Source organism: Polyergus mexicanus, unplaced genomic scaffold (genome assembly GCF_030449975.1).
Source record: "Polyergus mexicanus isolate NDT 795.1 unplaced genomic scaffold, iyPolMexi1.0 SCAF_8, whole genome shotgun sequence".
Lineage (NCBI taxonomy): Eukaryota > Metazoa > Arthropoda > Insecta > Hymenoptera > Formicidae > Polyergus > Polyergus mexicanus.
The window spans coordinates 8,189,234-8,212,351 of record NW_027223328.1 but is presented as its reverse complement, the minus strand read 5'-3'; the positions used below and the strand labels follow the sequence as shown (position 1 = coordinate 8,212,351).

The window sequence follows — 23,118 nt, the reverse complement described above, 5'->3', positions numbered from 1 at the left end:
TTAAAAATGTTAAACAAACGTTTCTGTCCCAATCTGGATTCTCTTCTATTTTATTTTGTTTTTATACATATATATACATATATATATATATATATGTACATACAAATTTTTATGATACATATATGATACACATTCGAGTAAAAAAGAAAAACTATTTACTTTTATTACTTCTCTATTCCAAGAAATCTAAAAGACATTAGCTTCTCTCATGGGCTCCGAATTTAAAAATCTTTCAAAACTCAATTTGGACAAGTCTATACTTGTAAAACAATTATGTAATATCAACTCTGATATTGCACGTCCTACTGCGGGTGCCTTTTGAATACCATGTCCACTAAAACCAGTCGCTATATATAAATTCTTATGATAAGGATGCCAACCAATGATACCGTTTTCGTCAAATGTATTGTATTCGTAATATCCAGCCCACGAAGATTTCACCTGATAAAAATATAAAAGTTAAAATATATATATTATAAAAAAAGGGAAAGAGTTAATGTACTTGTGTGCGACATATTAATGGATTTAATATTTATATAAATTATCCGTATTTGTGTGTGTGTAAGAATGACAATATCTTATATATAAATTATTAACTTTATCACTTTCATGTTTTCTTTACGCGTATGTTTACTTGTTATAATAAGAAATACCTTTAAATTTTCAAATGAAGGTATTCTATGAGCGAGTGCAGGCCAAACTTTATTGTCGAAAAATTCATGATCGACATCTAAATTATCCACCGACGGCTCTTCGTCGAGTTCTGGTGATTTTCCGCCGATATAATTACCCGCGAGACCTTCTCGTCTACAAATTATTTCAAATTTATTTATTCAATTCCTTAATGTTACTCTTCCTTTTACAAATTTATCTTTTAATAATTTGATTCATTTATTAAGAATTTGTTTTGTTTTTTATATAAAAGTACATATTATAATTCAAGAGTATTTAAATTTATACCTGAAATATGTGCCACTAGGATCAATTGTTAGAGGTGTATTTAAACCAGGTCCATCTGGACAATGAAAACAATATACATATCTTTTTCTGTAAAAAAGAAAGAGAGACTTGATTGTAATAGATAAAAATTAAAGAATAACAACAAATTTGAATTACTTGTGTTAATCAAATTACCTGGGTACCACTGGTAAAGGTACAGATAATAAATCTTCGCCTGTTCCGATATCAGCCAATTCAGCTACATCGCCACTAAACGCGCCCGCAGCTATTATAGCCTTACAAAATTGTATTTTTCTAATCTCACCGCTATTCGTTTTTACCTAATACAGAATATATTATCTATATTTAAAGAATTTAAAAAATTAAAGAATTATGTTAAATTCATAACTGACAAGTTATATAAGAATTTGTAGATGGATCGCGCTCTCACAAAATTGTGAGTGCTACTTGAGTTGTTCACAATAAAAAGATATATATTATATATTATTATATTTTGTGTGTGTGTGTGTGTGTGTGGGCGCGCGTGCGCGTGTGTGTTATATAATGTAAATATAAATATACACTCACAACTACACTACTTAATCTTTGGGCAGGATTCATGTCCTTGCCATAAGATGCTGGAATCGTACTATACTGAAAAGCCTTAACTTCGGCGTTGATGTACTGAGCACCTAAATGATTAGCCTTCTTTTTCAAAGCACACAAGAGCGACCATGGATCAAACCATCCTTCTTTTTCCAGTCCAAGACAACCCGCCGCAATCCCGTCAGTATTTAACCAAGGAAATGTGCGCTTTAATTTCTCTGCAGTAAGAACTACATTTTTCGCTCCTAAAGAATTCTGCAATTTAGAATTTTGTACTAAAGTTTCGGCATCCGCCTCGGTCGCCAAAATTAAGTAACCATAGGGATGAAAATTCAAGTCAATGGGTGCTTCTCCGGGAATACTTAAATGTTCATTAATATTTCGTAAGAATTCTGCACCATACAGAGACATTTGAATATTTTCTTCAAGAGAAAACTGTTGGCGCAAGCCACCAACCGAAAGAGTTGTGGAAGCTTTGGCATACTGTAACAAAAAAATATAGTCAATACATTAGACAATCAATATAATCAACACATACAATTATAATCAATATATTTATAAACTCTCAACTATTATCGACTTAAAAAGAAATAAAAAATACTATTTTAAGACTAGAAAATTCAAATGAATTAATAATATCTTACCAAGGGGTCTTTTTCAACTACAACAACATGGAATTCTTCTTTATGCACTGTCTCCTTTAACCAGTATGCTATTGCACTGCCTATCGCACCACCACCAATAATGAGTATATCGCACTGGTCAGGAATTATTTCACGTCCTGTCCAAAGACTTTCAAAATCTAAAAACTTTCTGTTAGACAGATAATTTTTCAATGCCTTCCAATCTCGTTGTAAAGTTTTCAATGCTTTTTGTCCCTGAGTGGTGGTATCTACAAACTCTCTATATTTTTTTCTATCTTGATCATCGTCTTTGATCTCTGAACTCTGTAAATTTTATATGTAACTATTATAAATTATAGCAAAAGATAAGAGTTTATTTTTTATATTGTATGTTTTAGATCGATTTTTTTTTATTCCTTTCTATTCCAAAGAATTTTTTTTTCTTCGAAAGAAGAATATATACTTATTCCATTTTATATATATAAATATAAAAAGAGAATGCAACATACAGAGAGATATATAAAAGAAAATTATATAAAATATTTTAAAACGTAAAATAAAAATGTGCAAGTGCACATGATAAACAATAAAGAGATACGTGAAGCTTTTATGTATTAATTACAATTATTATTGCAATGACAATTATTATATTCACACACGTTCGCTTCAGAAGAAAACAAAATTTCGATGGAATTATTGGAAAAATAAACTATTACGTTCAATTCAATGGATTTAATCATATAAATTTAATATCATCTGTTAGCTATCTAACCTTTAATGTGCATGTACCTTACCTTTTTTCTGGAAGAATTTATGAACTGAATTGCCGAGCACTGCTTCAGAAGATCGGTGTGCCTTTTCCCGCATTTCAAATATCGCAACATCTTCCTCGACCGCAATTTTCGACTTTGTTACCGGAGAATGAAAAACCTCATTCGTCCTCAATCAATTCTTTAGCCTTTTCCTATCGCAGAGAACATTTATCACTGTTTATCAGCGATACGAAAGATAATGACAGTAAAAAACAGAAAAAATTTTTATTATTGTTTATCAGTAATCTACGGAATCAAGTTAACACATCTGTCAAGATAATTACCGCGTTATAAAAGTCAAACTAAACTCTGCTGCATGATGCACCTACCGAGAGTTTATACTGACACACACATAAATAGAAACAATACGAGACACAGCTGATTTACTGAGTTCTTTTTTGCTTTACCCGAGAAATAAAAAGTAATATTTAGAAAAATATAAATCGATAATATACAAATCGTATATTATAAAAGAATATAAAAGAAAAAATAACTTTGATAATAAGCTTCTTACTTCTTCACTCTTATTATTAATTAACTTGCTCAACTTGTGATTCTTGGTTTAAAACATATTAAAATCTTTCTTAATGTGATAGAACATATATTACTTATCAATAAAAATATATTGATAACTTCTACTAATAATAAAAAATATATATTGTGCAATCATGATTGCAATTCTTTCTAGATATATTTACAATGAGATTTTACGCAAGTTTCTGCCTCTGATAAATTCCTCTCTCTCACAGTTATGAAAAATAATATAATAACAATAATCTTCTTTATAAAAATAATATTTATCTATATAATTGATGTCAATTATAAATATTTTATTATAAATATATATACATATATGCAAAAAAAAATGTATTTATCTCTAATATAAGTTTTTAGATAGTAATATATTATTTGCTTTTAAAACGGTTTTTCATATAACGATTTTCAAGATTCTTTACGCGAATAAATTTTTGCTGTAAGAAATAATTAACCTAAATAATCATACTTTAATGTTAATGTACATACATTGTATATAATTGAATGTATATACAGCATGTGTTTAATATGATTATTTATATACATACAAAATTAGAGCAATTTCTATTAAAATTATCGACTAAAACAATCATAATTAACTTGTCAAGTTTGATAACATTGCCCACATTTCAATTAACAAAAATGAATCAATCTTTAACATTTGGATTGTCTATCATGTTACAAGGTATCAATACTAGCTTAGGTATCATGCCGGGCGGTGCTATAAATTGTTGTGTATTTTGTGGTTTGTTCTGGCCAGAATACTGCACTTCCGTCTCTGTAACAATCTTGCAGATGTTCATCTTGATATCTGCCTGTGCCTTTGGTGGCAACTTCTTCACTGTTTGTGCCATACTGTCGAAAAATAGTTCTATACTACTCTTACTTTCGGGTGCCAAGTAAACTTGTTCAAAATTGGCGACGTCATTATCTTTCACATTGCTCGATCCTTTTATAGGTGAGGTAAGTGTACTTGTTAACGGGCTCGTTATGAAAATAGGGCTAAACACTGAACCAGTATCAAGTGCACTTGCATTATTAGCTTTAAAGGAAGAGTTTTTTATTACATTATAAGATGCTTTCGAGGTAGATGGAGGATGGTCGACCTTCATTCGTTTTGGACGTATCTTTCGATACTTTGACTGTATCTGTTGGACATAATTATCAATGTCCTGCTGTGTCATGTCTTGTTCAACCACTATATTCTGAGTATCTAATTGCACGTCATTGTTGTCCAAAGTTTCTACCGCCTCGGATTCCACAACAACTGGATCAGCTGCTGTGTCATCTATAATCTCCAAGTATTCGCTATAATCCTCATCATTTCGGTCTTCCAATTGTTCCAACAAACCTTCAGAACTTATTTCACCCGAGTTTATGTCTTGTATATATTCCTTAGTCAGTTCTATACATTGCGGCTGATAATCCACCTCGTACCTATCAAAATATCCTTGGTTAAGACATTGTAGTTTAGGTATTTAACTGTCTCTTGTTGCAAAAAAATACTTCTTACGGAAATCTTAAAAAGTTTAAATGATCCTCAAAGATCCATTTTTTCCTTCTGACGCCCTCTTCTGTTTTATTCTTATATTTCAAGATACGGCAATAGGTGTCTCTAAGATTTTTCCATTTCAATCTCACCCACATTGCTGCAATAAATGAGTAACGTTAATCTAAGAACAATGACACATAAAAGTGTTATGCAACCTATGAAAAAAAAAGAAAAGGAAGATCGCGTACGATCTAGTCCAAGCTCGTCCGAGATGCGCTTCCAAACTTTCTGCTTAAACTCTTGTAGTTTAATCGACAAGCCCTTCACCTCGGTACAATAGAGCACTGGATGCTGCTTGATAGCCTCTATGATCTTTAGTGAAATTTGATGGGAGTCGGGCGGCATCGTCGGCGGCATCTTCTCGCGCAAATCCTGAGGCTAGTCGGCTCAATCTGCAAAAAGAAAAAATAATTCGCAGTTTCACTATATAATTCGTGCGACATATCGTAATATCGCCTTCGCAATTTCATTTTCATATTCCCGCCCTGGCCCGACTAAAGCCCGACATAACGAAGCGATATGACCCACCGATGAAGGTTTGTCGATTCGTCGGATTTATCGCGCTGCGTTACGATTGTGCGTGCGTCATTATGGCGTGTAATGCGCACACGGACGTAACATCGAACGTCGCTCAATATGAATCAGATGTGAAATTTTCCGGAGCGGCCACAAATAATATGCATACCTCACAAATCAGCGAAAATCGCTCGATGATAAAAAGATCCACCAGTCCAATACTCGTTGACAAATGTCGCCCAATGCCCAATGTCACCGGCTCGCCGGAGCGACGCGAGTTCGCTCGTTTCCGTCGCGCTTCCGTCAATTTCCGTCGTCCTTCCCGCGCCGGAAATCTCTAGTTTTATTCGTGAGAAACGCGTGTTCGTTCGTAATTTGTGTTTTCTTTTCTTTTTCTGTTTGTTATATACACGTATACATTAAGTAAACGCGAATACTTTTATTATATCTTGAATATTCATTCGCTATTATAGCTCTCTTGCGTATAATAGAACGCATTGCGATGTTAGAAAATAATGCGTAATATTCTGCCCAATCAAAACCGCTTTGAATTATCAGATTGGTCGTTGACGGACGCTGTGGCTCTTGCATACAAGATGCGTCAACGCATAGTAAAAATTTTGTAAAGTTATAATTTGATTGGTTATCGCGTTAAATCTATTGCTCTTCACAAGATGTCAGTTACGTTGGTTGTCTGCTAATAAACATTCGGCAGATCTACTTGTTTTAGATGATTCATGCTTTGTTACGTTCATGTAATCTCACATACATTTCAAGAAAGCGTTTTTGAGAAAGAATTGTACGATCTCTTTACATAAAAACGACATGGCACATATTCCTTCGGAGCTTGTGCCGCATTCGCGGAAAGTATGTAGTTTGTACAAGCGTGCACTTCGTTGTTTGGGAGATTGGTATCATAGCATGCATGAATACAGGTATGTAACATCGGTGACAGCCAATGTGTCAGTGTGTGTACGCGTACTTTAGATGCTTAAAATAAAACAAATTCAAATTCTGAAGAAAAAAAACAAGTAATGACATATAATGTGTACAAAATACAATTAAAGCGAAGACTTAATCTACCGTGCAGATAATTGAAATTTATAAATTACTCAATAAAAAAATAAAACAAACGTAATTTTACTCAGCTATATTACTATTTTAAGTTAAATTGATTTAGAATAAATTAATTATGTAGTCATTACAATTATATTCTCTTATAATTATATATATATGAATTTTATATTTTACTCTTCTGCAGAATCCAGGCTGTATTAATGAGAGAACGTTTTGATAAAAACAAAGATATAAAAGATATGCGTTATGCAACATATCTGTTACAAGAAGGAGAAAAAGAACTTTTCTCCAAGATACATTTCCAACCAAGGACTTTCGCCAATTCAGCCACAGGAGGAGCATATGGCCGAAAAGGCGAGACTCCAGACTGGGTCTTAGATTTTTGGCATCCTCTAGAGAAAGCTAGGTATCCGAAATATTTTGCACGTCGTGAACAGATGAAAGATGAATATGAGGAATGGTATTATAAAACCTATCCAGAAGAAAAGAATATTAAAGATTAGATACCTGTAAAATATATATTTATGCTGTATCAATATGATATAACTTGTAGATATAATATTGTAATATAATGTCTATTATTATGAAGTTTTATTGAATGAAATAGTTCCTATTACAGATAAGAAAAATACCTGACAATGAAATTACATTTTCACAAACAAAAAATTAGAATTTAATATAATGTATACATAATTATACAAAAATATAAGAAATGAAAGAAAATTTCCCATGCAATGCATAACAATATATATACATATATAAATTTTTTGTTTATACATATTTTTATTATGTAATCAGAATACATATCAAGCAACCTAACATATTTCTCTACAATTTAATTCATCATACATTTCATATAATAGATAATACTAACTTTAGCATATATATAAAGCAAGATGCAATTCGAAATTTGGTGATTTGATTTGTTTTAACACATGGATAACATATAAAAATTACGCTAATTATTACACTTGGAATGGCGTTTGAATGCCAACTGTCATGAAAATAATAATGGGCGAAATTTCTTTATCTATTTATCTATTAAAAAAAAAATGTCATTCGCGAAATTAGAGATTGATGCAATAATTTTTGTTTGTCAATTTAAATTTTAGCAGCGAGGAAAATTCCTTCATTTCTTGTTAATGTAACATAATCATGACTATTTTAATAAATGTATATATATAATCCGAACAACATTTTACGATCAAAGATTATGTCATACATGCTACGAAAGCAATAATTTGGATGGTGATATACGATTGGTCTAAAGTCGCCAGTGTCTCAATCTTTGTCCTATATCGTCCATAAATTTGCCTAGCGCGCGACTGATTCGACTAATTTGCATGGTTTTATTATAAATTGATTAAAGTACTAGAATAAAAAAGCCTTATGCATAAAGATTCAAAAGGTCTGAAATTTGTATGTCCAATTTGCAAATAAATTGCCATATTTCGAAATATGAAAATGTTGCAAAGGTTTCTGCAATTTCATCATTATCATTGAAAAAGATATCATCGAATATCAATTCAAGTTAAGAATTATGAATTATACATATGTATATATAACTTTTTACGCGCGCGCATGTTACTTATATATAAATAAAATATATGAACAAATAGCTTTTTTTTTTATATATGTTACAATTCTTCAACATTGATAGATTTGATTTCGGAAGCGATATTTAGAAATGGAATAAAGTAAAAAAAAATATAGAATCGGCTACATTTGTGCTCTTATGAGAAAATTCGCGTGCGTTGTCTTATAACATTAACAGAATTTCTTACATGCAGCAAGTTAAAATTGGTATCTAGTTAAAACTAAATATTCCATTGACGCGTATGATTTACGTTTCCGGCATATTTATCGACATGTTGTCTATCCACTGTCCCAAAATACATAATTCATAGAACTCTCTTTTTCTTTCTTAATGATTATATATCATTAAGATGAATTTTGATAACCTCATATCAAAACAACACCATTTGAAAGAAAAAATTCAAAACTGATGATTCAAATCAAAGTTGCAATATAATTTCATCGTTTGGTTCTAGTTTCTTGTTTTTTTCCTTATCTTCTTTCACGATACTCTATTTGGACACAATACCTTTTCCAGACTCCTTTTTTTTAACTTTCGTCCATCAATCGCGATCGATATTATCTCGCTAATGTACAGAATCGGAAGTCATTCACTCATTACGCAATTAGGACTAACTGGTGGGCGGAGGTGGCGGTGGCGGCTGCGCCAATAACGTCGGCAGCGTGTTCAGGTCAATTCCGGGCGGTGCTGGTGTTTGTTGTTGAGGCGGGGGTGGGACTGGGGCGGCTGGCGGCCAGCCACCCATCTGTTGTGGCTGCCATCCGCCTGGGAATCCCGGAGGCGGCGCCGTGCCTGGCGGTGGCGGTCGCATCGGTCCCTGTTGACCCTGCTGCCACGGCGGTATGCCCATCCCGGGTGGCGGAATCTGCGTGGGTGGCATTTGGCCCGGCGGCGGTGGCTGATTGTTGCCGGCCATCCACGGCATTAATGGTGGAATGTTGGGCTGCGTGGTAGAACCAGGCGGTGGCGGCGGCGGTTGCATCACACCTGGTGGCGGCGGCATACTCACCGGCGGCTGCCACTGCATGTTCATGTTATTCATCCCTTCGCCACCTTGGCTCCATGGTGGGGGTGGCGCCATACCCGGTGGTGGCATCATCGGACCGCCCTGCATCATCTGCGGCGGAGGATGTGCCGGGGCAGCCATTAGCGCGCGAGGTGGCTGTTGTCTGAAGAAAAAACAAAAAAAAAAAGTTTAACTTATTAATCTCTTTTATATTGTTTATTATTAAAAAACTAAGAAAAAAAAGGAGAAAATTATTTTACCTGTCAAAAAGTCCAGGATAATTGGGATTAGGGTTCTGTCTGGCTTGACCTGTCTTTGATCTGTCCGGTGGTGGGCCTTCTCCCAATTCTGCCATTAGAGACATGTATTCCTCGTCTATCTTGGCTTTATCTCCGGCCTGACTCATTCCTCCTATTCCGGCGGCAGTCGGACCTCCTTGACCAGGTCTCTTCGATCTACAATCTCGAGCAATGTGTCCCGCACCACCGCAACTCGAGCATACTATATTATTCGTTACATTTGGTTTATCCGGACACTAAAAAATTTCATCAAAAATTATATATTAGTTCCAAAAATATGAGAAAGCTTTTTCATATGTATAAAATGTTACACAAACCAGCCAAGATTTATGATCCGAAGCTCCACAATTGGTACAACGTGGTCCATCATTCTCGCGTAAAGTTCCGTTCAGTAAAGCCAACTCGCGCAATTGATTACGTCGTAAATCATTTTGGCCCTCTGGGACCTCGACACCCTGTCGAATAATCTCGTGTATCTGGCAACATAAATCAGTTTAATGTATATATAACTCTCAATGCATATTTTAACTACTGTATGTTTCAATGTTTAACAATATAAATATATTATATAAATGTATCAAATATATATTATGTTCAATATTCGATATCATAACTTTCTTTCATATTTATACAACTGTCAAATATGAGAAAAGGGATGTCATAAATGAATGAGGAAAAAACGTACTCTTTCCACAGCCTTTTTCACGGCATCTAAATTGTTTGCAGTAATATATGCATGCAAAGGTTCATCCTCGCCTGGTAAAGGTTGTCCATCCTTTCTGCCAACCTTTCCTTCCTTTACAGACCCTTTTCCGCGAATTATGATTTTTGCGCCTGTTTCTTTTTCCATAGCTAGAAAATTTTCATAGAAAGGAAAATTAAGACATTATATATATTATATATATTATATAAAAGATCGATTATATATATTATATAAATGTATCAGTATAATCTTTCGCAAAATACAATTTATTTACATTTTAGCGTATTTCCGCGCGGTCCAATAAGTAAGCCAACAAAATTTATATCAGGATGCTCTTCCTGAGGAATCATTACTTTATCATGAACTCGTATTATTGGTGGCCTGGAAAGAGAAAAATAGATATAAATATCGAAATATATATAAACACAATTATACAAAGATATATATTACATTTAAAGTATATATTGCAAAATCTATCAAAATATAAAAAACTCACTTATAATCTGGTGGTGGTTTAAACTCTGGATTGATTTTGAGGATTTTTTGAATCAAATTATGACGTTCCTCTTCCAATTTACGTCTCGTACGATATTCTCTCGTGTTCAACCGTTTACCATCACTACTGTAAATAGGCTCTGGAGATGGGGATCTGAAAAACAAAAACGATAATACCATATCAAGATATAAATTTTCATCAAGAAGGTACTAGCATACAAGTAATCTGAGCCTACTATGACCGTATGAATATATAAGAGGCAAAAACTGCTGATTTTTTTAGAGCAGAAAATTATGCGGATAGGACAGTAAAACTTTGATAAAGTTATTGTTATGTAATCTTTTTATTTTGGTGCTCTGATTTATTTCCTTTTTTCATAAATGTGATCATAGAAAATTTATCTCAATAAATTGTAAAATTTATTCTGTTTTATCTATTAAAAAGAATATTGACAATTTTGTTTACAGCTTTTTTAAATATTGAGAATTATAAAAGAAAAGTTTATTAAGAATAATGTTCAGCAATTTTGTATCAATAACAATGGCATGTAATCAAAAGATCCTAATATCAAGATGCAATTGTTTATATCCTAGATAATTCATTGCATGATTGTATCAGTTTGCTTATGTAATCATATTATGTATGAATTTAGAATTAAATTAGAATTTCTCAACAGTGCCAAGATATTGAAATAAACTGCCAAATATAGCATAGCTATATATTTATTTAATATTCTATAGTAGGCAACCACACTGGAAGACTGCGCGTTTGTGCACGGCAGATATTGGTATGATGTCAGCTGCTAAGACCCTGCTGATTATTAAGAAATAATCTTTTAGATTAGTTATAACGTGATTGAGATATCTTATTAAGTATTAATAAAAAACACAATGACATAAAAATAATGGTTCCAGCTAAAATTGGTAAAGTTAAACCTATTGGAATAAATTAATTTATTAGGAAAAGAATATATGCATTTATTATTTAAGAGCTGTACCTGAAAGTAACGTTAAATTCTTTGTTACAGCATTACGGTACAAATGAGAATTTCAATAAACCGATATTTTCCTGAAATCTGTGCTCATTAAGATTAGCAACGATTGGCATTTATTAATTATAATCCCTATTGGCACTAAGATTATTGTAACAGTTTCAGAAATATGCCGTGCAAATTACGGCAGCCTGAATGAAGGAACAGAATCTTACTCAAAGGGGATGCACGAGACTATAAATTCATAATGAAACATTAAGCAATAAAATGTTGAAATGCTAATGCTGCAAATTTTTATTAATAAATATAAAAATAGATTGCAACAGGTCACCTGAGAGTTATTCTCTATATACGTATGTAAAAATATGTATCTGTTTAAGAAATATATGAACTAGAATACTCACTCTATTTTTTTTAAACACTGCTATTGATCTATGATTGACACAATTCATTATACATATTAATAGCTAATTATATTTTATTACATCTGATTTTTAACTCTAATAAAATTTAAAAACATAAAACTTAATTTGCATTGTTGTAGCAGTGTTTAATAGAAAAATGAGTTATTAAAAAAGATTAATTAGGGCAAACCAATACGATCAAAATTTATCTTCTGTGTTGCGTGGGGGCTCTATAAGCAAGCCCAATGCTTTCAGATACATCGGTATTCCCACATAAATTGAACCTGAGCCATAGAGATATCTTTAAGGCTCCTGTATTACTGAACTGCTGTATGGTCAGTAGATAGGTATTGTAGATATGTAACGTTCATTTTTGATATGTAAGTATTTCTTTCAAACCTTTCCTCGGGATTAAGTGGAATTCCAAGATCTCCGGTGCGTAATTTCCTGCTGATTTCCTCAATCTGCAGCTGAACTGTAAACCAACGGGTTAGAGGGGGCGGAAACCCCAACAGTTAGATATTGCCAATTTGCTATAACCATATACATTCTATAAAATAAGCATGTTTCAGAAAAGTATATAAATAATATTGCATATATTTAAATTGCATTTTAATTGATTTTTCAAAGTCAAAAGCTTACAGTGTTTTATATGACTTACTAATTGAAAACCTTATAGAAAAATTCTTAAGACATACAACTTCAAGTATTTCAAATTATTATATATATTTTTTTTAATAATAAGTAATGCTTAAATATATATTTTCATAGAATTTTATGGCATTAGAAATATAAATTTAATGGTCAGATCATAAGATATTCAGCCAAATTGGCAATCCCTCTTGCCAAATTTGATGATTCAAGATGGTTCTAAAGTTCCTGATGCTTACCTTTGAGAATTTTGAATTTTTATCAATATATATACATTATACTTACACATATATCATTCATAGCCATCTATACTCTATAAATTAGGCTTCAGAAACTTATGTACAGAAGCAAAATATTTGAAACAATTCCCTAGCGTACTCTAAAGGAAATAAGTTATAAATATCAATTGAGAAAAAGAAACTTACAGAGATAAGCTTTCTCCTGTTCAGGAGTCAGATTTGTTGGTAGTACCGTAGGCATCCCTGGTATAAATGTTTTGTCATGTTCGCTACCACTCCATCTAGTCTTTTTCCTCTTCTTATGTTCTCCCTCTTTTGTTTCTTTCTCCTGTTTACAATCTCCTAAAGAAATCTTATCTCATTAGACTATATAAAAATTATAATACATAATATGTAACACATATATATATATATATATATATATATATATATACACACACACACACATGTACATATACACTTCTACAGCATATCCAATACTGTAGAGAAATTAAACAAGATTAAAAAACAGAAACATTTTTCACATGTTTGCAAACTAATTTGAATAATGTCAATTTCTTTATCGGAACATGCTGCTGACATTGAAACAAATAAAAAAATAAAAAAGCAACGCAATAGTATTAGATGTATAGTATTATTGTTATAGTAGATATATTTAAATAAGAATTGAGATCGCGTGTTGCGCGAATATTATCGCTTGCACAACACCTGAGGAAATGTTACTTGCGAAAAACGGAGAGAGAGAGAGAGAGAGAGAGAGAGAGAGAGAGAGAGAGAGAGAGAGAGAGAAAGGAGTAAGAGGACTCACCCTCTGCCTCTCGCTTGCGATTTGTAATGCTGGACGAGTTGGCGTTTGCTTGCGTGCCGTTCGCTATCGCGGCGGAAACAGCAGCGGCCGCCGCTGCCGCCGCCGCCGCCGCAGCTGCGGCCGTCGCCGTGTTCGTGTTCGTACCCGCGGTGCTTTGCTGCTGCTGCTGGGCGTTCTGCAGATAGCTCGGATTCAACAGCGACGTAAAATTTCGCGGTTGATTCATGCTACTGGTGACGACGCCGTTGTCGGCGGTAATCGTATTTACTTCGTATGCGTTTCCGTCGACGCGATATATTACTCGCGGTAGACGCCCAACGAATCACGACGGGCGAGCGACGTAAGCGAATTATACACAACTGGGAAAATGGCGAGATCCGACAAAGGGGCCGTTAGCACACTTCCATTCTTGACGCACCGTAGCCAGATATTAGCCGCGTATCCTTCAAGACCCGTTTACACGTGACGCAGATCTTTCTGATTAGCGCGTCTTTCTGATTGGTGCGTCTTTCTGATTCACGTTGACGAGCCAATCGTGGATCGAATGACTAAAAGAGACTAATTATACATACCACTTTTCAATGGAAAAATTCATTTCGCAAAATATTATGAACTAAAACTGTCCGGATTCATGCGACCCATACTAGGATTGCGATCGAAAATCTATTCGTCGACATTCATTCATCCACGATCTGGACAAAAAAAGTAAGGAAGGTAAAGTGAAAAATCCACTTAACATCAGACTCCAAGCTCAAAACTTGTATTATCTTTACTGGCTTATACATGTAATTTTGACTGCGGTCGAGGAGATGCTAAAGATGCTTCGAAACATTGCATTAACCAATCAGAATAAAGAAATCTTTACTCTTCTTGTCCTGATTGGTCAATCAAACGCTTCGAAGTATTTCTAGCGTCTTCCCGACCGCAGCCTTTATCACGTATACATTAAGAACTATAAAACAATGTAAATTAAACGTATAGATTAAAAACTAAAAATATGAATAGATTATTATTATTTTTCTTATTAACATAAATTTAGAATAGATTATTATAAAATATATTGACTATTAAAGTATAAATCAATATACCATATTAATATTAATGTATTTGTATACAATATATAAGATAATTAAATGTGGCACGCGCATAGCGCGCGTTTGTAATATTCTAGTTCTTATGCAATCTTGAAGTTAGCAACTATATTATTTTCAGCATTCGTGAGTAATTCCTGATTGCTTAGCTGCAGATATATGGGATGTGCAAAGACTTTCTTTAAGTTTGTTCTTTTTAACTAAACTTTTTGCGCGTTTCTCGTTTTCCTCTTTCTTTCTTTCAAACTTCTGAATATATATCTATCTCATTCTATTTTGTTCTAGTTCAGCTAAAAATAACAAACCTATTCTCATATATTTTCTGCATATACCTTTAATAATCTTGACACTATTTTGTTTACATTATAGATAATGTTTATGATTATTTGTATGAATTCTTGCGAAACTTAATTTAAAAGATAGGATAATGTATCATTACCATTATCTGGAATATCTTTTATAATATATCTTTTACTTGTCATATGGGTAAAATTTTCACACTACTAGTTATAATATTAAATATCAATTCTTATATATACTGTCGATAGATTTATTATTGATATATTCTATACACAAACTATACGCTACAATATACAAATTTATAAATCTCTATTTTACATTTTCTCAGGAAGTAAACAACAATGTCAGATGACATAAAAATCTTGCTGAAGGAAGCCCGTGAGTCTTTTAAGCAGAATGAATATCTGGAAACTATGAAGAAATGTAAAAAGGTTTTGAAGAAAGATAAAAACAATTACACAGCATTAATTCTGTTAGCTCGTGCCATGCAAGAAATAGAGGAATTCAAATCACAAGTAGCCTTGGTTCTTCAAAAAGCTGTGGAGATACAACCAAATAATCCATTAGCTTGGCAAGGTCTAGTGGCATACTATGAAAAAATGTCTCAAGATAATGACAACTGGGAAAAGTTGGCTCTAGCTTACTGCAAACTTTTACAACTGGATAGGTACGAGATATTTTGCTATTAATTTTTGAAAGATCTTAAATTATATAGAAAGCAATAAAAAAAACATGAGTTTCTGTGCCTCTAGCGATTTTCCTAAGTTCACATATTTCATCAATAAAGTCTCAGAAATTGTCCTGAGAACCAAGAATGATGACATACTGTCCCAAGTATTAGATACATTGAGCGTATTACGAGAAGTTTCTACCAAAGAGAAGACAAGTCTAATTGATAAGACTCTAGCATGGGTTTTAACAGAGTATTCTGATAATAGTATGACCAAGTATCATCAATTTTATGAACATATATTAGCATCTGTAATAAATGATACAGATCTAGTGAATAGACAAGAATATTACAGGAAATATTTAAAGATGCTATATGATTCAAATAAGTTTACTATTTTATTAACGGCAGCTCAGGATATGCATTTTCAATTTCCACAAGATGCTTGTCCTTTAGGTAAACTATTTTCAATCAAATTTTATTGATACTTTCAGTGTGTTTATTATTTTCCAGCGACATAATTAGTTTCTTTGTACAGAATGGATCTGCTGTGTCTATTATGAAAAGACTATATTGAATGAAAAGGATTTTGACATTAATATAACCCAGATCTATGAGTCTCTTTTAAAGCTGAATGCAAATTCTGAGGTTGCATTAATTGCCAAAGCAGCATACTTGAAGAGCACAGAGAAGTTAATCAATTCTCGCGAATGTTTGAATCAAGCAATCTCATTGAATACGCAATTATTTTATGCCTGGTTATTATTAAGCAAAGTATATTATAAACTTTATTGCTGGGAACAAACCGAGAATGCTTCCAAACAAGCATTACAATTAATGAAATCTCATTTGAAAGACAAATTGTACTGTAAAGTTAAGTTGAGATTACTTGAAGCAATGAGTAGAATTAATAATAAACAAAAGTTGACGCAGACACAACAGACATGTGAAGAGGTATTTTTTGAAACATGTACAAAATGTTATGTAAAACTTATTATACAAGTCTTTCTTAATATTTTTTGATTTAAATTTGTTTTCAGTTATTGAAGACTGAACCTTCTGTACAATTGCAATTGATATATGCACGGACAAGTGTGTTACTGGATAAGCCTGATGCTATTGCTGTATTAAGCAACTTGGAGTCTCAGGATGAAATTAAAATTCAAGCTCTTATACTCAAAGCATTGTACCTAAAGAAGCACAAGCAATACGAGGAAGCCATTAACACTCTCGAGCTAACTCTAAATAATTCTGAAGCTTGGTTGACATTTGGTAAGATATATTGGGATATGGGAGACTACAAACATAGCCTGATGGCTTTCTTAAATGGCGTCCAAGCGGATCGCAATAATTGGGAATGCATGATTTATTTGGGACATTATTATCGCGAACACGGTAATGACATTGAACGTTCGAGAAGATGTTATTATACTGCATTGCAAATCAATCCAAATTCTGAGGAAGCTGGCATTGGACTGAGCACAGCTTATCGGCTTCTGAAGAACACTGTAATAAACATTATATAAAAATTTTTTACATTTTTGTATATTGGTAACAATTATCATATAATCCTAAAGTTTTGATCAATCTAATTGGTAATCTTATATATGGTACTTAGGATGCCAACATACAGCTATTACAAAGGGTAACTATGCAACAACCTACAGGAGCGAAATGGGCCTGGCTCCAATTGGGTCTACAGTATTTAGATCAAGGTGATGTGGGACAAGCTATCAAGGCATTACAGCATGTGATTAGAACTGATCCTAATGACAAGTATAAAAATATAATTTGTTATTATTTTATCCTGTTACAAAGCATGGTGACATACCTTATAAATTTACTTTGTATAGTCATAGCTGGGAATCTCTGGCGGATGCATATTTAGTGCGCGGTGCTCACACATCGGCGTTGAAATCGTATCAACGTGCGTTACAGCTGAATCCAGAAGCCTTGTATCCCATGATACAACTCGCGAATATCAAACTGGTATATAAAATTTATGAAAATTATTAATTATATATCACATATACACTCACACGCACATATATATATAAATTGATACATAAAATTTATTTTTCCAGCTCATTGGTCAGCATAAAGAAGCCAAAGAAGATTTCGAAAGTATATTAAAAAATGATAAACCATATATTCTTGCATTAAAAGGTTTAGCTCAAGCATGTTTGGGTCTGGCAAGGGAAAATATCACAAAACAATTTTTATGTCGCGCAAGAGAAAATCTACAACAAGCGGCAGATAATCTTACGGATGCTATTATGATACGTAGTGATCTATCCTGCAATTGGAAATTACTTGGCGATGTCTGTTTTAGAACAGCTGGTATGCCAGAAAAATATTGCTACTTAAGAGTTAAACCTATTTTAATGAAATGCGATAGTATCGAGGAGCATATGAGCATTAGAGGAAATGAAATACTCAGGTTATCAATAAGGTAAAAAAAAAATAGAAATTATTTTTAAGATATTTTTTAAATATTTGCCGTATTTCATTTTTCAAACGATATTTATAGCTTCAAAAATTTAGTTTTATCGATAAATCATCTCATTTTACTGTCAGATGCTTTTGTCGAGCATTGTCAACCGCACAAAATTCTGCGTTGTTATGGCATGATTTAGCGTGCTGTTACTTGATGCAATTGGATCGCGATTCTACAGTCAATAAGGACGACACAGCAGCCAAATGTCTTGCCGCTGCAAAACATGCCGTCAAACTTTGTCCGCAATCATGGCTACATTGGAACATTTTAGGCGTTATTTGTATATCGCCATATATAAAGAATTATGCTCTGGCTCAGCATTGTTTCGTTATGGCGATCGATCGAGAATCAAACAATGCGATAGCTTGGAGCAATCTGGGAACATTGTATCTGCATTTAGGTACACTTAAAAACATAACTGTCGCTTTTCTCATTTTATTCTGTCAAGTTATTATTATGGATTTTATAATAATTGCCTAATGTATTGGTTGTTAATATATAGGAGATATCTATAGAGCGAACGAAGCATTCTCTCGAGCGCAACGTGCGGATCCTGGTTATATAAATAGTTGGATAGGTCAAGGAATAATCGCGGAAAACTTACTGAGGAAGGAAGCGATGGATTTATTCCGGCATTCGACGGAATTGGGTTATCACAACGAAGCGGCTTTAGGCTACGCTCATTGGGTACTCACCACCCTTCTGAATTCTGCAATGAAGAGAGATCCATTATTTGTTTACGTTATCGAAAAGATGCACGCAATACCTGCAGCGGTCGATGTTCTTACCTGGTATACAGGTGGGTGTGAAAGATAACGACATCAGCGCGACGTGATACTCTCTTTTTGTATTTTGGGGTGAAGCAATTTCATCAAATTTCAGAACATGTACCAAATGACGTTTATGCTCTAAACACTCATGGTCTGCTATTGGAACGATTGAAATTGTATAACACGGCGATTAAGCAATTTATCAAAGCTTTAAAACTGAGCCAGGACGAAGAAGGAGACATGATATCCATAAATTTGGCACGTGTCCTGATTCAAGTCGGAAAACATGAGCAAGCGATCGAGTTATGTAGACAAGTAAAACGTGGAAGTTTCAATTCTCAATGCCATCTGGCATTATCCTTATTCAAAGGTAGCAGAAGTTTTTTACAGATTTGTATTCAACTAAACATGTAATTTTGAAGAGAATAAGAAACAAACATTTTATCAATTATGTAGCTAAACAGTATGAAGAATCGTACAATATGTACGAAGCAGCTCTACATTGGATGGCGGACACTGAAACGCACAAAGCGAATGTTTTATGCGCGATGGCAGCGATTGCTTACATTTTTCAAGGAGCGGACGCTGTCAAAACCCTGCTATTCCAATGCATACAGATAAAACCGCCCACCATAGCTGGCTTCTTGGCAACTGCTGCTTTAGGAATTCTGCACAATGATTTCAATTTGACCTCTTTAGTATTGAAGGAATTGAAACCATACACAGATCATCACGAGTATGGTCATCATATCATCACATTGTCCGCATATTATCATGTTATTCAAGGAAATCTCACGGAAGCTATTCGAATTTTCTCCAAAGCTATTTTCAGACATCCTAGTAAGTTCACGATATCATTTATCAAATATTCAAATTATTTTTTAAAACGAATATCTTTATTTTATAGATGACATTAAGTATTGGGTCGGTCTTGTTAGAGTTTCATTGTTAAATAAAAATTTAGACATCTTCCGTAAATGTGCTCAGACAGCATTGGTTTTAAGCAGAAATACATCCATGATTGATATTGTATATGTCGCTTGCGCATCTGCGTACAGTCATTTCGGTATGACAGAGGGCCTTAGGCAGGCTCAGAAAAATATATTTACATATCCCACCAATGTTGAGAGCTGGGCTAATTTTATTGCTGCTCTTTTACCTAGGTTAGTATTATGAAAACTGACATTTTATTTGTTTCTGACAATTATTGCCGAATACATATATATTACTTTTCTGTTTATAGATGTACAGATAAGGATTCCAAAATTAATAATCAATGGATGTTGTCATTAATATCCATGATAAGATCACAATTCCAAACTTCTGAATATATGTCACAATGGCTGCTTCATAATACACAAGAACTCAACAGTTCTTAAGTTAATAAAACTTGCAATTTGTGTGCATCCTTTTCTTATGGTTTATTGTAAGAATATATTTTGTATGTATAATAAATCTAAGTTATGTAATGAATCGCATACATATATAATTTATAAAGTCTCTTTTATGAATATTATTAAAAATTTATCCACTTTTATAGACGAGGAAGGTATATCAATAATAAATTTGATTTCTATATTGATCCATATTGACCGATGATGGATAAAGTTGCAAATGTTTTTACTAAAGTAAGTATATTTACTAAATAAAAACGATATTTTGTGATTAAGAAAATTATATTTAAATAAAAACAATTGCGATTTAGTCCATCGTCAATCGATATACATTATTTATTTATTCATCGGTTTAATCTTAAATTTACCCAATCTAATAATTATTGGGTTACACAAAACACATTCTACAACTTTGGAGCACACTTACAAAAGATCTCGCAATACTGGTCTATTGCGCGAGAACGATTGCTGCCGTTGTGAATCAGATTGAATATTAGATTGAAAAGCGTTCAACCGCCGTTGAGCACGTTTCACTGGATCGACAGATATTTCAGAGACGAGATGATCTTCCAAGGTCTAGAAAAAATATACAATTACATTACAATCACGAAGATATTGTAAAATGTTTACTTTTGTCTCGATTAAACATGTACATATCCTTTGTAATATAAAAAAAAATACATTTTAGAATAATATAATACTATATGCAATAGATTAATAATAATTAATAATCAATGAGTGATTAGCTTAGTAAAACTTACATCAAGCAAGATATGATCGTTGTTTTTCAACAGAGCTATTAATTTGTAAAGTTCAAAGTCCTCAGGAATATTCTCTTTCGCCATAGCCTCCTCCAACTTTTCAATCTAAAAATACAAATATAATCAGCAAAAAATATAGTACATGTCTGTTATATTACTTAAGCAAATTATAAGCAGATACATACTACATCTCTAAAGTATTTTTCTTTCTGAGTATTTGGCTTATCAAACTCTAACGATTTTCTGAAGATAGGCACTATTTCAGTGAATCTCTTCAAATCTGTAAATGCCAAAACTTTCAAACATCTTATATCGATATATCGGGATTCTCTTATCGAAGTTAAAATTTCTATAGCTATGTGAGATGAATTTTGATTAATGGCTAGAGCTGTTAAAAATGTACTGGCTCTACGCATAAATATAAATCCTTTGTTGTTTATTTCCTTCCAGAGATTTAGGGCATATTGCAATGTTTCTGATGTATTCTGAAAGTGTCAAGTATGATTATGTAAAACAAGCTTTGAGATTTAATTTCTTTTATAAGAAATGTTACCTCTTTGTAACAAGCAGCCATAACTAATATCAAAGAATTCCTTGGATATCCACCAAAATCTAGATTTTTAGTTTTAATCATGTCATACACATCTCTCATTTCTGTGTACTTTCCATGCTTATATAGCAGAGATAAGAGAATCTGGTAGCTAATCATTTGATCAAAGAAATTTTCAAACTCAGGATCTTTGAAAGCAGTGAGCGCAAGATCTGGTTCATCAAGATAATAAAAGGTACGCATTACCACAGGACCAAAGATAAAAGTACCAAATCTCAATTCTTTGTTTTGACTATTGAACTTTGTTATCATCCTAACAAGCAGTTCAATATCTTCAGGCTTTTTCTGTGCTAAGTGCAACATGGATTTCAGGTCTTCTGTGAAAATCTGACCTGATTCTGAGTCGCATACCTCCTGCATTTTAGTACGGAATGTATTCTCCACATTTAAAAATTGATTGCGAAAGTTTAAACGTGCATTTTCATAGCCTTGTAGACCCAAACTTTTTTCAGAATATATGAATCTACATGCTGTAAAGTAAAAAAGATAACATAATCTTTTTCTTAAAAAGAAAAGTTATATGTCATAAAATATTGATAAACATACAAAAATCATAATTAAGAAATATGAAAAAAAAACTTTTAAGGAGCATGCATCTAAACTAAAAATATTTAATTTTTTTTTTTTTTTTTTTCTACATTCCCTTCTCGTACATATATATTTAATATATTTGTATATAATAATAATATATAATTTTTAAAATATGTGTGATTTATTTAATTTTCTTTATCAATTATCGTTAGCAAGAGTATATTATGATGTAATACATAAAACAAGAGTATTAATTAAAAGTTTATATTGGACATATTGACGTATGTATTCTAAAGTATAATCCAAATGTTAAAATGCCAAAAATTATAAATAATAAAAAAATAAAAAAAAATTAATCCAAAAAAATCGAAGAATAATGCGATGCGAGGTTAAACGGTGTTACGTACAGTTTAAGAAGTTGTGTTTCAGTACGATATTGCTGGCCAATTTTACATTGAGCCTCATAAGACCTCTCATTGTCGCCGCCATTATTTCCGTATATAAACGTTGTAAATCCTTTCCTTTATACTATCATATATCAAGCTTTTACAACTTATCGGCTAACGTGAATCGGTCAAGCGATGCGTAAGACGAGGCAAGAAGAATGCGTACGAACCGGAAGCTAAGCGGCTCAATATTTC

General features: G+C 32.9%; 6 protein-coding genes across 11 annotated transcripts; 2 read left to right on the top strand and 4 right to left on the bottom strand.

Annotated features, from left to right (window-relative positions):
- Positions 1–31: 31 nt before the first annotated feature.
- Positions 32–3,579, bottom strand: LOC138935510 (FAD-dependent oxidoreductase domain-containing protein 1). Of its 2 annotated transcripts, none has more exons than XM_070300153.1 (8): positions 3,495–3,579; positions 2,963–3,132; positions 2,190–2,492; positions 1,528–2,028; positions 1,135–1,280; positions 961–1,047; positions 654–807; positions 32–441 (listed from the first exon to the last, which is right to left on the bottom strand). In XM_070300153.1, exons 2-8 carry the CDS (start codon positions 3,050–3,052, stop codon positions 187–189), a joined length of 1,536 nt encoding a protein of 511 aa, XP_070156254.1. In that variant the 5' UTR covers positions 3,053–3,132; positions 3,495–3,579; the 3' UTR covers positions 32–186. The 2 variants fall into 2 exon arrangements, with proteins under 2 accessions (XP_070156254.1, XP_070156253.1); XM_070300152.1 differs by lacking the exon at positions 3,495–3,579 and adding an exon at positions 3,265–3,322.
- Positions 3,580–3,789: 210 nt separating this feature from the next.
- On the bottom strand, positions 3,790–6,041 carry LOC138935895 (uncharacterized). 2 transcript variants are annotated; one of them, XM_070300793.1, is made up of 4 exons: positions 5,752–6,041; positions 5,255–5,458; positions 5,028–5,163; positions 3,790–4,951 (listed from the first exon to the last, which is right to left on the bottom strand). In XM_070300793.1, the coding sequence occupies exons 2-4, from the start codon at positions 5,421–5,423 to the stop codon at positions 4,162–4,164; spliced, it is 1,095 nt and encodes a 364-aa protein (XP_070156894.1). In that variant the 5' UTR covers positions 5,424–5,458; positions 5,752–6,041; the 3' UTR covers positions 3,790–4,161. The 2 variants fall into 2 exon arrangements, with proteins under 2 accessions (XP_070156894.1, XP_070156895.1); XM_070300794.1 differs by lacking the exon at positions 5,752–6,041 and adding an exon at positions 5,595–5,704.
- Positions 6,042–6,297: 256 nt separating this feature from the next.
- Positions 6,298–7,247, top strand: Nd-b22 (NADH dehydrogenase (ubiquinone) B22 subunit). The gene is made up of 2 exons (XM_070300795.1): positions 6,298–6,517; positions 6,844–7,247. Exons 1-2 carry the CDS (start codon positions 6,408–6,410, stop codon positions 7,160–7,162), a joined length of 429 nt encoding a protein of 142 aa, XP_070156896.1. The 5' UTR covers positions 6,298–6,407; the 3' UTR covers positions 7,163–7,247.
- Positions 7,248–7,468: 221 nt separating this feature from the next.
- Sf1 (splicing factor 1) lies at positions 7,469–14,294 on the bottom strand. The gene is made up of 9 exons (XM_070300791.1): positions 13,854–14,294; positions 13,232–13,387; positions 12,555–12,630; positions 10,761–10,913; positions 10,539–10,645; positions 10,247–10,413; positions 9,879–10,037; positions 9,523–9,797; positions 7,469–9,425 (listed from the first exon to the last, which is right to left on the bottom strand). Exons 1-9 carry the CDS (start codon positions 14,077–14,079, stop codon positions 8,867–8,869), a joined length of 1,878 nt encoding a protein of 625 aa, XP_070156892.1. The 5' UTR covers positions 14,080–14,294; the 3' UTR covers positions 7,469–8,866.
- On the top strand, positions 13,867–20,763 carry LOC138935892 (superkiller complex protein 3). 4 transcript variants are annotated; one of them, XM_070300786.1, is made up of 14 exons: positions 13,867–14,567; positions 15,573–15,911; positions 15,997–16,370; positions 16,453–16,868; positions 16,955–17,422; positions 17,533–17,690; positions 17,768–17,903; positions 17,999–18,366; positions 18,492–18,811; positions 18,914–19,210; positions 19,294–19,551; positions 19,638–20,021; positions 20,089–20,344; positions 20,425–20,763. In XM_070300786.1, exons 2-14 carry the CDS (start codon positions 15,586–15,588, stop codon positions 20,558–20,560), a joined length of 3,897 nt encoding a protein of 1,298 aa, XP_070156887.1. In that variant the 5' UTR covers positions 13,867–14,567; positions 15,573–15,585; the 3' UTR covers positions 20,561–20,763. The 4 variants fall into 4 exon arrangements, with proteins under 4 accessions (XP_070156887.1, XP_070156890.1, XP_070156891.1 ...); XM_070300789.1 differs by lacking the exon at positions 13,867–14,567 and adding an exon at positions 15,052–15,070; XM_070300790.1 differs by lacking the exon at positions 13,867–14,567 and adding an exon at positions 15,118–15,129.
- Positions 20,753–23,092, bottom strand: LOC138935894 (pentatricopeptide repeat-containing protein 2, mitochondrial). Its single transcript, XM_070300792.1, has 5 exons — positions 22,885–23,092; positions 21,890–22,416; positions 21,522–21,821; positions 21,337–21,441; positions 20,753–21,151 (listed from the first exon to the last, which is right to left on the bottom strand). Exons 1-5 carry the CDS (start codon positions 22,964–22,966, stop codon positions 20,999–21,001), a joined length of 1,167 nt encoding a protein of 388 aa, XP_070156893.1. The 5' UTR covers positions 22,967–23,092; the 3' UTR covers positions 20,753–20,998.
- Between the last annotated feature and the right edge of the window lie 26 nt (positions 23,093–23,118).

Excerpts from the sequence above, each read along its gene's own strand:
- LOC138935892 (XM_070300786.1), top strand. The coding sequence starts at position 15,586 with ATGTCAGATGACATAAAAATCTTGCTGAAGGAAGCCCGTGAGTCTTTT. Across the intron at positions 17,691-17,767 it reads AGAACTGATCCTAATGACAA|TCATAGCTGGGAATCTCTGG; the intron begins GTATAAAAATAT and ends TACTTTGTATAG. Across the intron at positions 18,367-18,491 it reads ATACTCAGGTTATCAATAAG|ATGCTTTTGTCGAGCATTGT; the intron begins GTAAAAAAAAAA and ends TTTTACTGTCAG.
- Sf1 (XM_070300791.1), bottom strand. The coding sequence starts at position 14,079 with ATGAATCAACCGCGAAATTTTACGTCGCTGTTGAATCCGAGCTATCTG. Across the intron at positions 13,388-13,853 it reads TCGCAAGCGAGAGGCAGAGG|GAGATTGTAAACAGGAGAAA; the intron begins GTGAGTCCTCTT and ends AGATTTCTTTAG. Across the intron at positions 10,038-10,246 it reads TGAAAAAGGCTGTGGAAAGA|ATACACGAGATTATTCGACA; the intron begins GTACGTTTTTTC and ends TTATGTTGCCAG.
- LOC138935894 (XM_070300792.1), bottom strand. The coding sequence starts at position 22,966 with ATGGCGGCGACAATGAGAGGTCTTATGAGGCTCAATGTAAAATTGGCC. Across the intron at positions 21,442-21,521 it reads AAAAATACTTTAGAGATGTA|ATTGAAAAGTTGGAGGAGGC; the intron begins GTATGTATCTGC and ends TTGTATTTTTAG. Across the intron at positions 21,152-21,336 it reads ACGATCATATCTTGCTTGAT|ACCTTGGAAGATCATCTCGT; the intron begins GTAAGTTTTACT and ends TATTTTTTCTAG.
- LOC138935510 (XM_070300153.1), bottom strand. The coding sequence starts at position 3,052 with ATGTTGCGATATTTGAAATGCGGGAAAAGGCACACCGATCTTCTGAAG. Across the intron at positions 2,029-2,189 it reads TAGTTGAAAAAGACCCCTTG|TATGCCAAAGCTTCCACAAC; the intron begins GTAAGATATTAT and ends TTTTTGTTACAG. Across the intron at positions 1,281-1,527 it reads AAAGATTAAGTAGTGTAGTT|GTAAAAACGAATAGCGGTGA; the intron begins GTGAGTGTATAT and ends ATTCTGTATTAG.
- Nd-b22 (XM_070300795.1), top strand. The coding sequence starts at position 6,408 with ATGGCACATATTCCTTCGGAGCTTGTGCCGCATTCGCGGAAAGTATGT. Across the intron at positions 6,518-6,843 it reads CATAGCATGCATGAATACAG|AATCCAGGCTGTATTAATGA; the intron begins GTATGTAACATC and ends ACTCTTCTGCAG.
- LOC138935895 (XM_070300793.1), bottom strand. The coding sequence starts at position 5,423 with ATGCCGCCGACGATGCCGCCCGACTCCCATCAAATTTCACTAAAGATC. Across the intron at positions 5,164-5,254 it reads GGACGAGCTTGGACTAGATC|CAATGTGGGTGAGATTGAAA; the intron begins GTACGCGATCTT and ends CATTTATTGCAG. Across the intron at positions 4,952-5,027 it reads TTAAACTTTTTAAGATTTCC|GTACGAGGTGGATTATCAGC; the intron begins GTAAGAAGTATT and ends ATATTTTGATAG.